This window comes from Chrysemys picta, chromosome 1 (assembly GCF_011386835.1).
Source record: "Chrysemys picta bellii isolate R12L10 chromosome 1, ASM1138683v2, whole genome shotgun sequence".
Taxonomy (NCBI): Eukaryota; Metazoa; Chordata; order Testudines; family Emydidae; genus Chrysemys; species Chrysemys picta.
Window position 1 is genome coordinate 291,695,456 of NC_088791.1, and position 16,500 is coordinate 291,711,955.

At 40.7% G+C, this 16,500-nt stretch overlaps 1 protein-coding gene and 1 long non-coding RNA gene across 7 annotated transcripts in view; one reads left to right on the forward strand and one right to left on the reverse strand.

The window, feature by feature from the left end:
* Nucleotides 1-208: 208 nt before the first annotated feature.
* The window catches only part of MTRF1 (mitochondrial translation release factor 1), a 29,512-nt gene continuing 13,220 nt past the window's right edge, over nt 209-16,500 (reverse strand). For all 6 annotated transcript variants that reach the window (XM_005301476.5, XM_024104301.3, XM_065581165.1 and 3 more), the window contains 9 exons: nt 14,931-15,370; nt 13,228-13,319; nt 12,258-12,339; nt 11,896-12,003; nt 11,633-11,805; nt 5,792-5,909; nt 4,775-4,911; nt 1,945-2,043; nt 209-406 (listed from right to left, as the gene is read on the reverse strand). In XM_005301476.5, the coding sequence (XP_005301533.1) occupies nt 287-406; nt 1,945-2,043; nt 4,775-4,911; nt 5,792-5,909; nt 11,633-11,805; nt 11,896-12,003; nt 12,258-12,339; nt 13,228-13,319; nt 14,931-15,348 (1,347 nt within the window). In that variant the 5' untranslated portion in view covers nt 15,349-15,370 and the 3' untranslated portion in view covers nt 209-286. The remainder of the gene's footprint in view (nt 407-1,944; nt 2,044-4,774; nt 4,912-5,791; nt 5,910-11,632; nt 11,806-11,895; nt 12,004-12,257; nt 12,340-13,227; nt 13,320-14,930; nt 15,371-16,500) is intronic.
* On the forward strand, nt 402-4,515 carry LOC135980868 (uncharacterized). The gene is made up of 2 exons (XR_010597779.1): nt 402-1,607; nt 4,273-4,515. It is a non-coding gene; the product is annotated as an uncharacterized LOC135980868 (long non-coding RNA).

A 16,500-nucleotide genomic window follows, 5' to 3' on the forward strand; every position in this document is an offset into this window, starting at 1 on the left:
TCTTTAGGGTGCCACCAGACTCCTTGTTGTTTTTGTAGATACAGACTAACACGGCTACCCCCTGATACAAAAAAATAATGAAACTTAAAGCTGATATGCAAATGTGTAAAATATTTTCAAAAGCCATGTCACACAGTTAAAAAAAAAAATACAACTTCATATTTGACCACAGAATATGGGAAAGAAAGACACAGATTTTATCAGCGTCTGACATCTAATAAATACTTCCATTTTATTGTGCTACAGAATTACAAGGACTGGTGTTGTATTTAGTAGAAGACCTACATCAGCCTCCTCCTTCTAAAGATTTAAAGTTTTTTAAATGTTCAATGAGGGCCTCCATCTCTGCAGACTCCAACAACCTGTTGATTAGCTCATCCAGTGCCCCCTCACCACAGAGAAATTCCTATCAAACAAAAGAGAGAAGCATTAATGATTAGTATAGACCAGTATTTTTTGAATGCTGATCAATCAATAAAAATTCCTGGAATATATTTGCACGGAGCCTGATCTTTATGCATCAACCCATCAATCTTGCATTACTCCCCTGCTGTGACATCAGTTTTGGGTGGTATAAATGAGTCAGTTGAAGGCATGCTGCTGAAGAATGGCACACGGTTACATAGCATCTTCTTGGCAAGAACAAAAGGAATTACTGGCAACATCTTGCATCTGTCAAACCCCATTGCCTAAAACAAGTTAACTAATCTAGCAAGAATGGATGGGATGTAGGATATTGTAATGAATAATGACCAAATTCTGATACCCTTACTCATGCTGAGTAGCAGCTTACTCACAAGAAGTTCCATTGACTTCAATAGGACAATTTGTGGAGTAAGGGACTATTCAAAGTGAGTAAAGGGATCAGAACCGGATCCTAAAAAAATAAGATGAACAAGTAAATACTCTAAATTGTCATGTTATTTATTGAACCTGGTCCGATTCTCCCCCACACTGTTGTTTTTGTAATGATCCTCACTTGTATGTCACATCTTAACATACTGTAAATATTCCAGGGCAGGGAGCTGTACTCCTCTGTGTTCTCGCCTAGCTCATTGTTCAGCACAATTAAGTATGTGCTACTTGCTCTGTGACAGCAATAATATTAAATCCTAAACCTGAGCAATAAAATTTAAGTCTAATCCTAAAATGTAAATCCAAATCATAGAACAAACTCAATCTTGAAACCCACCCCAAGAGTTAAAAATCAATCCAAAACCTACTAGCCCAAAAGTTAAAATCATTCCAAAAATCTACCTATAAACTGAACTCACACAGAATACTAGCGTATCATGTATTTGTTCAGCACATTCAAGTGAAAAAAATATAACCATATATAGAATTTTACCCAGAAATATGTCAGATAACCTTAAAAGTAAACTTTTCTGTTTCCTTTAAAGGTGACCTGCAAAGTCCAAAAAAATAAATTTTAAAAAAGTGTGCTTTTGTGTGTTTGTGTTTTTGCCTCTATACCATATAAAGACAGTCTGGAAGTGGTGGGTTTTTAATTTTTAAACAAACTTCTTCTTGCTTTTTTACCCTACACATATCAGGAACGTCAAGTCTAGTCCTCCCTGGTTTGGTGAAGGACTCACTGAATATCTCAGGTGAGTACTGTGTGCTTTATCAGGCCTTCTTTATACAACAGAGAAAAAAAACAAAAGAATGGGGCTAGTGATTTTTTTTCTTTTGTATCTCACCTTTAATAATATATCACAACGGATGGAAAGAAAGATATAGGCTTTCCCAACCTATTACAATGTTCAGTAGTTAGTGGCATTTAATGGTACTTCACAATTTATGTCCACTCTTAGCTTCTTAACAAATTTAGTAATTACTTTCACAAGATTAACTCTGGCTAATGATGTAATAAGAATTTATATAGGTACACACACACTGTCTCTCTTGAAAAGATTTTATATGTATTATCATAAACATAACTACCTTGATATTGCGGACGTCATATGAGATCCTGTGATCAGTGACTCTGTCCTGGGTGAAGTTATAGGTACGAATTCTCTCTGACTGGGCTCTTGTTCCTATCTGTACAACAACAACAACAACTTCTATTACTTTTTTGAGTTTTAAAAACAAAAACCCTTCAAAAGCAGCACGAGCATCTTTAAACTGGATTGTAATAGATCAGCCTGTTCTGTAGATACATACAGTACTTAAACACACAGATTATTAATCTGATAATTGTCTCTTACACATTTTGGTCTACTGTATACATATAAATTTTGCCAAGGTTTAAGACATTACCCCTTCCCCCCCCCCCCATTTCTGAATTGGCTCTGTAGTGATAACAGGCATTAAAAAGTAGTTTAAGAAGCCAAAGTTGTCACTAATGTCAGCAAATATGTCTACACACAAATTAGGTCAACCAAGTAAGATGATGCTATGTTTACAGTCACTCCTCAGAGCAGAACTGTACTATTGGAACAATCAGTATATACTATACTTTCATTAACAGCCTGATCCTGCAAAAATTTATGCAGGTGAGTAATTTCACATGTAAATAGTCTCATACACGTGCATAGTTACTCCCGTGCATATGTGTTTTAAAGCGGTGGGCTTCACTTAGTATCCATTGACTTTGATGGGCACTTGACAGGCCTGCAGGGCCAGAATTTGAAAAGTATTTAGGTGCTTAGTCAGCCTGAAAATTCCAATAGGTGCCTAGTCACCTAAACAAACTTGAAAATCCCACTAGTTGCCTAGCTGCATCTTTAAGTGCCTAAATACCTTTCAAATTCTGGCCCTCGGTTACTAAAGAAAATATAATTACTTATAACTTTTGCTGACAAAGAAAACCATGGTTGAACTAGTCAAGCAGTTTCCATTATAACCATCCATTTTTAAAGAACACTCAAACTTTCTGAATAAATATTTTTTCAGCTGAAATGTTCCACAGTTGATCTCAGCTCAAAGATGCATTTGGGGGCAATTTGAGAAGAACGGTGTAGAGCTGTTCTTCAGTATCACAAGACTGTGAAAATATTTTCCCATTTTAAAAGTGAAAAGCCTCTAGCCGGTGCCAGCTCACTGTTTACATCTTCCATTCTGAATGGCTACTATCTTTACAAGGCAAGTAACTTTGCTTGGGACTCCCACAATCCTAGCTAGAAGAAACTGTAGGACTGCAATTCCCACTAATGATAATTAAAGGGGCACTTCTAATTACGTAATCAGCAAACTGAAAATTGTACTCCCTATAACGGGTCGGCAACCTTTCAGAAGTGGTGTGCCGAGTCTTCATTTATTCACTCTAATTTAAGATTTCGCATGCCAGTAATACATTTTAACATTTTTAGAAGGTCTCTTTCTCTAAGTCTATAATATATAACTAAACTATTGTTGTATGTAAAGTAAATAAGGTTTTTTAAATGTTTAAGAAGCTTCATTTAAAATTAAATTAAAATGCAGACTGGTGGCCAGGACCCGGGGAGTGTGAGTGCCACTGAAAATCAGCTTGCGTGCCGCCTTCGGCACATGTGCCATATGTTGCCTACCCCTGCTCTATAACAAAGAGATGGTGAAGGAGCCATACTAGAGTATGGCTCAGAAAAATGAACACACGCGAAGGAATAAACAGAGTATTTGTGATATTGGGTGTCCTCTAGTGGTGACAAGATGGAGTTACAAACAAATCTGAAAGTTTCAAAACTGAATTTCAAGTAGTTTTTGGTTTTGTTTTTGTTTTTTAAATGGAGGGTGAGACCTAGGGAAATAGGTGCACAACTTCCATTTAAAATCAACAGAAATTGGGTGCCTAACTCACCTAGGAGATTTTGAAAATCTCACTTGCAACCACATTTATATGTCCAAACAAGAAATTGATTTAATACATGGTGAAACATTAAGGGTAGGAGTTTCATTTTGGATGTCCAATTCCCATTAATTTTAATCGAAAGTGCACATCCAAATCCCTTCGGTAGCTTTGAAAAATCTCAGCCTAAATTCTAAACAACAAGAGATAAAGGCTTCATCAGCTGTAGTGACTGAGTTAATTTAAATACAATCTGCAGTTAGTGGTTAAATAACTGACTTGGAAATTTGTAAGTACTGAAGCTTTTTTTTTTTTTTTTTAATTGCTTCTGCCCACTGAAGAAGTTCACATTGTAAAGAGCAAGATGCTCAGAGCAAGAGATAAGAATGGTGGCGTACAGGGGGGAAAAAACAACCTTAAAACTTAGTTAAGTTAACCTTAAAACTGAAGTTAACTTCAGTTAATTACAAGTTAATCAATATAAATTATTTCTTCCTCAACAGGTTGGCTAAACTTCCAAAAACATAATAAATTATCAGATGGCTCTAACGTGGCAAGATTTTTGGTATCAAGAATGTTCTTATTTTTCCCCACACTCTGCAGGATCCTAGCAATTACTGTATTTTAGAATTGGATTCAGAATGTGCCTACCACAACTCATTGGACCGGATTCTCATTTACACAAAATCTCCTTTATATCACTTGTTAGTGTAAAAGAGCATTAAAGTGGGTGTAAGTTACATGCAGTTATGAAGTTAGATTTGGTTAATTATATCAACATTAAGGCCCCCCCGTACATTGGCAAAGCAACGTAAACTGGCCTCCAAAAGGGCCTGATTCTTATCTACATTTACATACTTTCCTTTTTACCTACATCCGTGTGTACACACCTCCCCTACTGCCCACACGCACAAAAAAGGGCGAAATTATTGTTGCTACCCCTGAAAGCTCAAAGCTATGGCATAATGTCATCTCCAAGTTTCAATAAGGAAAACATGTTGTCACCTGCAGTTTTCTAGCATTCTGCTTTTGGCTGAAGTCTTTCTCAATGATTTGTTGATACAACCTAGTTCTCAGTGTCCGCAGAGCTATTTCTTTGTTCAGTTGCTGTGATCGCTCCTGCTGGCACTCTACTGTTAGTCCTGTGTAGAATTCAAGAGAACACTGATCAAAGACCCATTGTAATAAACAGGATTCATCCTAAAACATTAGTAAAATGAAACCTTTCAGACCTCTTGCTCTTACTCTAAGGGCCTGTTCACACTAGGATAAAAGGTGTGTTTTTAAAACATTTTAGCTAAAACATTTTAGTTAGTATATTTTAGAACTGTAGTGTAAATGGGACAAGTTTTAACACAGCTGGTAGAGGTGAACTTGAGGGTTTTTTCTATTAGGGTTCATTGGACCACTTTTAATTATGATGCTGCATCTGGGAGTCCAGGGTTCATCTAAACCAGCTAACATGTTAAAATATAATTTGCCCTGTCTACACTAGGATGTTTAAAATAATAATATAGGGTTACACTGTGTGTGTGTGTGTGTGTGTGTGTGTATAATTATATAGCACTTTTCATCAACAGATCTCAAAGCACTTTACACAAGGAGATACTTATCTCAGTCCTTTGTTTATATAGGACCTGATGCTGCAAACTGTACCCTCCATTGTCATTAACTTTAATGAGCGTTAAGGGTCCTCAGTTTATAGAAGTTATTTACATCTTCCACGATGTCCCTGTCTCACTGCAAAGTGTGGTCCATTTATTAAGTGTGTCACATTGTAAAGATAAAATTGATCATGCAATTTTTGACATAAACGAACACACACCCCGGCAAAAAATGAGAAGGGCCACCTGACTTTCTCTGTATTGGCTGCTGTCCTGCCAGCTGTTCTGTGCAGACAGACCCCAGTGCCTAAAGTGAAGCAGCATGTAGGATCAGAGCCTTTGATTTGGGGATCTAGGTTGTGTGCATCTATGCACTAAAAGGCAAAGGTTAAAAATACAAAATCCCAAACACACTTACCAGTGGGAATATGAACTATTCTCACAGCACTGTCCGTTGTGTTAACATGTTGCCCTCCTGCACCTTTGGCCCTAAAAGTATCTATACGCAAATCCTTAGGATACACTTTAACGTCTACCTAGAGTCAAAGAAAATTCAGTTACCATCTGCTCATAACTATTTTAAAGAGATACGATCAGTTTAAAAACACCACTTCTGTCCAAAATTTGCTTGCCTCCCATTGTTACCGGTAATACCTAGGTTACTCTAACTGAAAGCAATTAGTGAATAAACAACATTTCTGTTCTTTTCCATTTGTTTACTCTGTGCCTTTGATAATTATTTGTGTGTAGTCAATTTCACTGTTTCCCCTGTGCAATCAGTCAGTTTCCCCTGTTTGTGCAAAATCTTTCACATAGCAAGAGGGGAGAGAAAAATCATTAAAGAATAGGAAAATGTTATTGTAAAACCACAACTGGCAGGGAGACTCCGAAGCAGATAAAGTACCAGAAACTCCTTTTGCTTACACACCAGTGTGGATCTACACTACATCAAAAGGCCCCAATCCTAACAACACTTATGGATGTGCCTAATTTAACTCCCCTGTGTAGTCCCATTGATTTAAGCACATGTGTAAGTGTTTGCAGGATAAGGACCTAAAACTGCTGAAGAACAGAGAAAGGCTACTAGTGATTATCTGTATTGTGGTAGCACCTAGAGGCAGGCCCGTCCACAGCAATTCTGGGCCCCAGGGCAGAACAGTCAATGGGCCCCTTAGAAAGGATGCGCACAGCATCCTCTACAGTTGGGCCCAGGGGAACCTTCGCTTTTTTTCAGTCTCCTACTGCCTGTGTTTCTCTGGATCATTTTCTCTAATACACATTTACCAACCAGAGAGATCCTAACTTTCAGCTCTTCCCCATGGGTATCCATCCAGCTGCCTTTCCCATCCACCTGGGATTGGTGCAAGCTCCAGAGCTGCTTCAGAATTTATTTGTTTCTCAGATACCACCCACTCCCTTCCCCATTATATCACCAAAGGAGTTTCTTCTCATTGGCCTTTGGGAGGATGAGGCAGAATAAACTGTAGTTTCTGTAACTGTGTCACTACCTGAAGGCGCTGTGCCTGGAACCTGCAGTGCAATGTCTCAATACTGGAGAGAAAGAGAAAAAGAAAGAGAGAGAGAGAGAGAGTGTGTGTGTGTGTGTGTGTGTGTGTGTGTTCAGACAACCGGTCAAAAAACCAGGAATGTATCCAAATCCCATAACTCAGGTCCCACTGGGGAACCATTACAGCTGTTATTATTCATGCATTTGTATTACAGTAGCACCTCTGGGTCCCAACTGAGATCAGGGCTCTATTGTGCAGGGTGTTGTACACACCCATGGAGACAATTCCCTGCCCTAGAGAGACTACAATCTAAACAGAGAAGACAAACAAAGGAAGGATTGCTATCACCATTTTACAGATAGGAAATTGAGGCCAGAGAGATTTTCTGTCCCCCCGCCGTTCCCTGAACCAGACCACAAGCAGCCAGAGAATTCCCCTGCCATGGGCACTGCATTGTGCCATCATAGGCAGCCCTACACTGCACACTCCAGCTGTGGGAGGCAGGAAGTCGAGGGCAGAAAGTAGAACACTGAGCTCCTATGGCTGTACCCCAAGGACCACCCTTCACCTCTGTGTAAAAACTCTTCCAAGAAATAAGCATGAACTTCCAAGACATGACAATAAATACACTGAAAAGCAGTCAAGCTGTTTGAGCCATTCCTAAATCCTACAGCTAAAAGAATCCCAACACTCTACGTTTGTGGCACACAATTCTGCACATATACTCATTTGCATATGCAACAATCTGAAAAGGAGGTCAAATTGAGGTTCCTTTAAAAATATGGCCCTTTATGCCTAAATTTAGGGAATACTTAATATAATGTTGCCTAAAGGTTACAGCAGCACACTGGGTTCTCTCTGTCTGTGCCACTGATTCACTGGGTTTCCTTAGGCAAGTCATTTAATCTCCCTGAGCCAAATTCATTGTGACATTGTGTTCAGGGCTAATCCCCATCCCTCTGCCAATTTCCCACCCAGAACATGAAGAAAAATCCCAACTAAAAGTCTGGCTGAAACAAACAGAGTACTAATATATGGGAGAGGGAGGGTCCCAACATATTTACCTACTACGTGCTCATGGGCTTTATAAACCCACAGCTGTGGATGTATGAAAATTCTCACGATGATCCCCCAAGGCCTGTATGTCCCTCTTTACATGTTACTCATGCACCAGTTGAAACTCTTTTTGGAGCATTACACTCTTACTCATAGAGTCCAAGGCTGTGATCAGCTAGGAGTCTGACCTCCTGCATAACACAAGCCCCGGAATTTCCCCAAAACAATTCCCACAGCAGATCTTTTAGATCTTGATTTTAAAATGGTCAGCGATGGAGCATCCACCAGGATTATTATTAGTGAACATAAATAAATCCTCTGGTGAGACTCCATCACTGTTCCCTTTACAACAGTCCCAACAGCAACACATCTCCACCCCCAACTACAAGCCCCGATCTCCAATCATCCCATCACCCCCAAATACGAGTGATAATCCCCTAATGAAATCAGCCACATGACCCCAAAGAACTGCCACCAGCCCCAAATCGAAATAGCCTCAAACACCACCCCCACCACCAGCCCTGCGCTGTCACCGAATCACCCTCCCCTTCCCAGACTCACCCTGCCCTCTCCTCCCTGGCGGGCCCCAGACAAAGCCCAGCTGGCGCCCAAGGTGGCGCTGCCAGTGCCTTTGCTGAAGATGTTGGTCCAGCAGCTGCTGGATCCTGAGTCCGATCTCGAGTCTTCCCCTCAGCGGTCCTGTGCCCAGCACCTTCCCCACAGCCGTCCCTGCCGACCTCTGCCCCCCACCCTCCACCCCTGCTCTTTTCACTTCCCAGCCCAGTTCCCCGCCGCCATCCCCAGCCTGGTTCTTCTACCTCCCCGAGCCCAGCTGCCTCCCCGGCATAGATGCAGAAAGTTTCGCTCCTGGATACGAAGTTGCAGTGATGGTTGCCGCCGCCGGCCCAGCTCTTCCCCCTGGCTCTGCGCTGGGGGGGCTGCTTCCTCGACACACCCTCCAGTGCCCCTCCTACCCAGCCCTCTCCAGCAGGGTGCATGGAGTCTTGTGGGCCAGTGCGGGGACTCAGGAGTGTGCGCCTAGGAGCCCTGCAGCCTGCCTGGGCGATTTAAAATGGCCTGGGGCTCCTGGCCACCACTACCACAACAGTGGCCGGGAGCCCCCAGGCCCTTTTAAATCACCTGGGCCCCTGGGCAATTGCCCCCTTTGTCTCTCCCCCGCCCCCTGTCGGAGGGCCTGCCTAGAGGCCAAGGGCTTCATTGTTCAAGGCACTCTAGAAACATATGTACAAACTTTGTCAAGTCAATGGTTCTTATGTTACTAAACTGTCTAGGCATTTTTGAAAATTACAGCTTAGGTACAAGTTTAATTTTAAGCACCAGGTTTGAAGATTTTGGCTGAGGTCTATGCCAGGATAGGTAGGGTTAGAAGGGCCTTAAAAGCTAAGACAAGTAGCTCATACTTGATGTGGTGGAAAAGGGGGAGCCAGTGGAGGGATGCAAAGAGGAAAGTGACCTGGTCAAAGTGACAAGCCTGGAAGATGATTTTTGCTGCCGTGTATTTAATGGATCTAAGTGAAACAAGACCAAAAGGGAGTTTGCAGCAGTGAAGAGCGAGACACTGAGGGCCTGGACCAGAGTTTCAGCTGTATGGACTGAGAAGAAAGGCTGGATCTTGGAAAAGTACAGAAATGAGTGGCAAGATTTAGACACAATTTAGATGTGTGGTAAAGGGCTGAGCTGAAGGTGATACCTACATTCTAGGTCTGAGTGATGTGGGGAGGGTAGTGTTGTTCACAGTGATTGAGAAAGGAGGGAGTGGGGAGAGCTTGCAGGGAAAGAGTAAGAGCCATGTTGAGTTTAAGCTGGACATCCACAAGGAGATTTCAGAAAAACAGCCCAAAGCGCTAGTTCAGATTTAGAGTGTATCTAAGCAGAGGAAAGAACCAATAATAAGATGTGTGATTGAAAAGAAAAAAGAATATTCAGAAAGGTTGATTGTATCATAGGTATCATACCAAACTTTTGTCTGGATGTACTCCCAAGCCTCAATACATTCTTTAATTTAGAATCTGTTCTAGTGAGTCAGTTTTGTGAATGCCAGGAGCCGGAGAGCTTAACAACATTAACTTCCATAGAATCATAGACGTGTAAGACTGGAATGGACCTCGAGATACCATCTAGTCCAGTCTCCTGCACTCAGGGCAGGACTATGTACTAGACGAAACCTGATAGGTATTTGTCTAACCTCTTCTTAAAAACCTCCAATGACAGATATTTCACAACTTCCCTAGGCAATTTGTTCCAAAGCTCAACTACCCTGACAGTTAGGAAGTTTCTCCTAATGTCTAACCTAAACCTCCCTTGCTACAATTTAAGCCCATTGCTTCTTGTCCTATCCTTAGAGGTGAACGAGAACAATTTTTTGCCCTCCTTGTAACAACCTTTTATGTACATGAAAACTGTTACGTACGCCCTCACAAACTCAATTTTTTCAATCTTTCCTCATAGGTCATCTTTAATCATTTTTGTTGCTATCATCTGGACTTTCTCCAATTTGTTCACATCTTTCCTGAAATGTGGCTCCCAGAACTGGACAATACTCCAGAAGAGGTCTAATCAGCGCGGAGTGGAGCAGAATTACTTCTCATGTCTTGCTTACAACACTCCTGCTAATACATCCCAGAATAATGTTGCTTTTCTTGCAATGTTACACTGTTCACTCATATTTAGCTTGTGATCCACTATGACCACCAAATCCCTTTCTGCCATACTCCTTCCTAGGCAGCATTTCCCATTTTGTATGTATGCAGCTGATTGTTTCTTCCTAAGTGGAGTACTTGGCATTTGTCTTTATTGAATTTCATCCTATTTACTTCAGACCATTTCTCCAGTTTGTCCAGATCATTTTGATTTTTAATCCTATCCTCCAAAGCACTTGCAACTCCTCCCAGCTTGGTATCATCCACAAACTTTATAAGTGTACTCTCTATGCCATTATCTAAATCACTGATGAAGATATTGAACAAAACTGGGCCCAGGACCAATGCCTGTGGGACCCCACTCGATATGCCTTCCAGCTTCACTGTGAAACACTGATAACTACTCTCTGGGAACAGTTTTCCAACTAGTTATGCACCCACGGTATAGTAGCTCCATATAGGCTGTATCTCCCTAGTTTGTTTATGAGAAGGTCATGCGAGTATCAAAAGCCTTACTAAAGTCAAGATATACCACATCTATCATTTCCCCCCTATCCACAAGGCTTGTTACCCTCTCAAAAAAAAGCTCTTAGGTTGGTTTGATACAATTTGTTCTTGACAAATCCATACTGACTGTTACTTATCACCTTATTATCTTCTAGGTGTTTGAAAATTATTGGTTGGCTATTTGCTCCATTATCTTTCTGGGTACTGAAGTTAAACTGACTGGTCTGTATCCTTATGCCCTTGAATTGCACTGTACCTCAGGCAGTAGTGGATTTCTAAAAAGTTGCTTTTGAGGATCCAGTAAAGTTTGTAGGGAATCATTTAGCCAGGTGCTGAGTCACAGCCTTGCACAGAAGAAAAGCTTGTGTATCCTTTGTTGGGACTTGACAATACACGCTGGCACCAATAAAATAATAGCAGTAACTTGGCTTAGTCCTTGGGGTTCGTTGTTTTAAATATGACACTCAAATGCCAAAAAGAAAAGCCAGGAAGACACTTCAATTTTATTCTGATTAAAGGTTAGTTTACCTCCTCTGGCTGAGGTAGGACAACAACTGACATTGTCCCAGTGTGAATACGCTGCATTCTTGACGATAGGCCAGTCTCAGGAATTCGCTGAACTCTGTGAGTCCCTCCTTCATATTTCAAATACCTGTAGACACAGTCTCCCGAAATATGAGCAGCTGCATGGTGCAATCCGCCTTTAAAGACAAATAATGCATAAGAGGTATAATCCAAAGACACAGCTTTAACTTAGTCTTATTGGCAGAAAGAACAGAACATTATCATACCAATCTCAGCTGGTGTGTAGTTCAGAATGTCAAAAGTCCAACATTTATAATCTGCATAATTCTGGTACATCTCAAACATTTCTTTGGTGAACTGTTGGCAAATGTCACCTAAAAAATTAAATATTTAGACAGCGCAACATGAAATATAAGTTTATAGACTCTTCCCTGAAAATTATCAGTTTTTAGCACTAGCAGTAACTCTAAAGACCATTGTCGTTGGAGATAATTTATCTGCATAAAGCACTAATACTCATCTCTACAAAGTGCTATTTTACATTATTAAAATGTAAGAGAAACAACTGAAGCCTTGAAAACCTGGATTGAGGTTTGGTGTAACCTTTACTTGTGATGACTTTGCTGACCTCCAGTGGTTCTGCCTGATGTCACTTCTAATATAACATCACTTTCATCATGTTTCTCCCTTGGCACTATACTCTGGAAAAGCTGAAAAGAAAGAAAATATATTAGTTTCTCCCTTCTTGACCAAATTTACAGCCAGTCCTCATGGTTGCATCAGTCGGAACATGCACAAACCCCAGACTTGTAAATGCAAATCAGGTATTTAGGAGTGAAAAATGCCCAGTCAGTGTTGTAGTCTGAGATTCCTGGCACACAACGGTGAGATTTTGGTGTGTTAATGGAGACTAACTGAAAATTTGACCCCACAATGCCAAGCATGAGACCACCAAATCAGCCACTGCAGCCTCCCTTGTGAACATAATGATATTAGCCAGGAAAGTCAGTTCACACTGACACTGACCTTATTTTTCAGATGATTCTATTTCATACAATCAGATTATCTTAATTTTCTAAAATACAGACACTTGAGTCACAACATAAATCCTTCCACTGGATTTCTTTCAGCTTCTCTTACTACAATTATTTTCACACACTGGTCTCATTTAACTGAAGAAAATGATAAAGAATTGAAAGTTCCACGAGGATAAAGCCTTTCCAGACATGTCTGTACACTCTCTGCTGCCATGAACAATTGGCAGAACTCCATGCCATGTCTTCATAGCACAGTGGTTCACTGTGTTACAGACTTTTCAATGACAGCAAATGAACAAGCACACATACAAAAAGTGTCTAAAAGAAAGAGCTTCTAAGGTGCATTTGGCAGTAGAGAGACTTTCCAACAGTGCACATTTCCAGGTCTTTTCCAGTGAGAAAACAGAAGCTAGACCTTTTTCTTTAACGGCAAGTGTTATAGTCTGCTGTTAAGAAAATCTTGCCTGGAACAATAAAATCGCATGGCTGTATGAAGACTTGTAAATGAAGATGTCAAGAGATGTTCATCTTAAAGACTCTGTACCTTCACCTCTAGCTCACCTTTTTGCAAAATGTGTTGATTTTTTGGTTAATGATTTCCTTCTCTTCTAAGGCAAGTTCTAGCAGCTGTTTTTCATCTGTGCTGTCTAGCTCTAAATTCCAATGATAGAAATAAATGTTAACCAATCTTATTTAGTTTAGAGCACATTGTAATACAAATGCCAAATTACGCCTATTACAATGGAGAACAGCTTCCATTGCAGGAAATTGCTTATTCTCAGTATAAAATACCAAATAATGACAGAAGCATAAGATGATGTATATTACTAATTAAATGTTAGCCCTGGATGGCTTGGGAGACTGGAAATGGGGCACAGAGGATTTTACCTCTACGTCTCAAGTTCAAACGTAGCCAAAGTCAGTAGCAGATAAAAGTTATTCCCCGTGCCACAGCTCTTCACAGGCATATGTGAAACAAATTGATAATCTAATTCCTACTAAAACTAATCACTATTTACACTAATTGGCAAACTTGTTGGCAGCCTCAACAGTGAGGCTACGAACTGAATGGGCGGGGATCCAGAACTATCCCGTTACTGAGAATGAATGGGGTCTGGAGAAGAGAAGAGAATCATAAATTATCAGGGTTGGAAGGGACCTCAGGAGGTCATCTAGTCCAACCCCCTGCTCAAAGCAGAACCAATCCCCAGATGGATTTTTGCCCCGATCCCTAAATGGCCCCCTCAAGGATTGAACTCACAACCCTGTGTTTAGCAGGCCAATGCTCAACCCAATACATCAGGATTTTTATCTGTGTGTTTGTTTTTAAAAGTAAATTTATGGTGGATCAACAACGCTGGAGACCAACATCCTCTATTTTACCAAAGGAAGAGGAAGAGCAAGGGCCATGGCAATCTAAGCTTTCCCACCAATATATCTCATCCTTGATCTAGCCCGGGATGGGCAAATTTCACTGCCAGTGTTGCGTAATTACCAAATTTGTAAGCTCCATTCCTTGCATTTCTTCCTAGTCCTAATATTAATAATGGTATCATCAGCAATTTCTGCTACCTTGCTTTCCTCCCCTCTATCTTCCACATCATCAGTCAATATGTTGAAAACCATTGGGCATAGTTTTGATTATGGGATAACCATTTGTTTATTTCACTCCACATGAGAGTTCTCAAATATCTTCAAGGAACTAGTATTTCACATAAGGTTAAATTGAAGCCTGACAATTCAGGGCCTGGGGTTGAGCATCTCCGAAGAGATGTGCAAAGTCCATAATTTAATAGATATCAATTAACCAAACACCAATATCCAAATTTAAATGACGTCAAGTCTGACATGTACTATAAATCATGCCCCCTGCCCAAATAAATAAGCCTTACCTAAAATATGTCCCTAAGAAGAAAATTGTCATTAGCCCTATGAAACAAGGACTACAGTAGTCTTAAAACAAAGTTTCTAGAATATTTTAGCTAAAGACAGCATTCCTGTAACTTTGAATGTATAATGTACATGACACTGACCTGCTCTGCAAAGTTGGTCACTCTGAGGCCTCAAGAGTAAGTGCAGTGGGGCTAAAGCAAAACAAAATGGGAGGATCTAGAAGGCTTTAATAGGGACGTGGAGGACCCTCAGGAAAATGTATGTGCCTAGTGTATTGCTCCCTGAGTGACTTGTTTCAAATTCTGGGTAATAAGGCACATCGCATCATAAAAAAAAAACCTGCTTTGCATAAACAGATGTATTTTACTTACTTGTACACATGGATTCTATCTCTTGAATTTCTCTTTCTGCCTCTTGTATTTCTTGAAATGCAGCTACAAGGGTGGATAAATGAGTATGTCTTCTGCTCAGAGTACTTCGATCATACTCATTCACTGAGCCACTATTTAACAACTGGCCAACCCGCTGGTATTCTCTGTTTAAGGTCTCTAGATATTTTTCCACAGCTTCATGCTTCCACAGTGCTCTAAAATCCTGATGATATCTCCTTGACCAATCATTAAATGACAGCGTAGGTTTAACTATATTCAGTAAATAATTGCGTCTAAAGATAGATAGTTCCATCATGTGACCTATCCTTTTAACAAGAGGAGAGCAGTGATGGTGATAGCGATGGAAACAACTAGCAAGCAGACTTCTAAAAAGCCCAACACCTCGGTGAGGTTTCATCTCAGCTTTTACTGTTCACCACCTGAAATTTAAAGCAGATACAATATGGGCTACTTTTTCATTGGCTTTTTTTTTTTACATGTGTATTTTAAAATGCTAAATAGGGACCAAAACCTGCTCTTAGTTGTATCAGTGTAATGCCATTCCACCTTAGATGGGACTATCCCAGACTTAGGTCTGGAACACACTAGGAACTTTTACTGGCATAGCTATGTTGGTTAGCCGTGTGAAGAAAGTCACATCCCAATTAACATAGCTATGCCGGTGAAAGCTGAAGCACAGACACAGTTATACTGTCAAAAGAGTCCTTTTGCCAGTATAGCTTATTTGATTTGGGGAACTGGTTTAAGCTATTATACTGGCAAAAGAACTTTCTTGCTGATATAAGCTGCATCTACAGTTGGGGGGGTTGCCGGCATAGCTCTGCCAGTATATCTATACCAGAAAACAGCGAACCGCGGCCACTAAGAGCTGCGAGCGGCCGTACCTGCAGATGCTCAGGTAAACAAAGCGTCTTGCGGCCTGCCCGGGGCTTACCCTGAACAAGCCGCAAACCAAGTTTGGGAACCACTGCACTAGTGTAAGTGAGAGCAGCAGAGCATGGCCATGAGTGTATTAGTAACACTGGCCCTGAGCTTACAACAGGTTAATTGGCAAGACTACTGACACATGCATCAATGTTTGCAGGATTGGAGCCATTGCAACAGTGCTACATAGCCTACTGTGCATATATTTCAAAATTAAACTTACAAATAAGGGACATAAAATAATTTCAATAAATAAAAAGAAAGCAGTCTTAAATACAACTAATTTGTCTGAACTATTCCACAGTGATGCAAGAACAGTAACATAGTACTGGTACTTATTCCTTTTGAAAATTATGGCCATTGTTCAGGGAACGGTCTCCATTCCTTCACCAGTTTGTACATTTCACATCACAGATCCTGTTTTGAACCTTTTCCAGTTTGTAACAGGAAGTCCTGATGTTGTGGCCTATCAAGGGGCCTAAACCTGCATCCCATATTCACATGAATAGTCCTTACTCTGACAAGTAGTCCTATTGACCTCAGTGAGACTGTGACACAAGAAAGGATTCATTATGGAACTGAGGGTTCCTACCACCTCTGCCAATACTGTGAGCCCTTCTGTCTT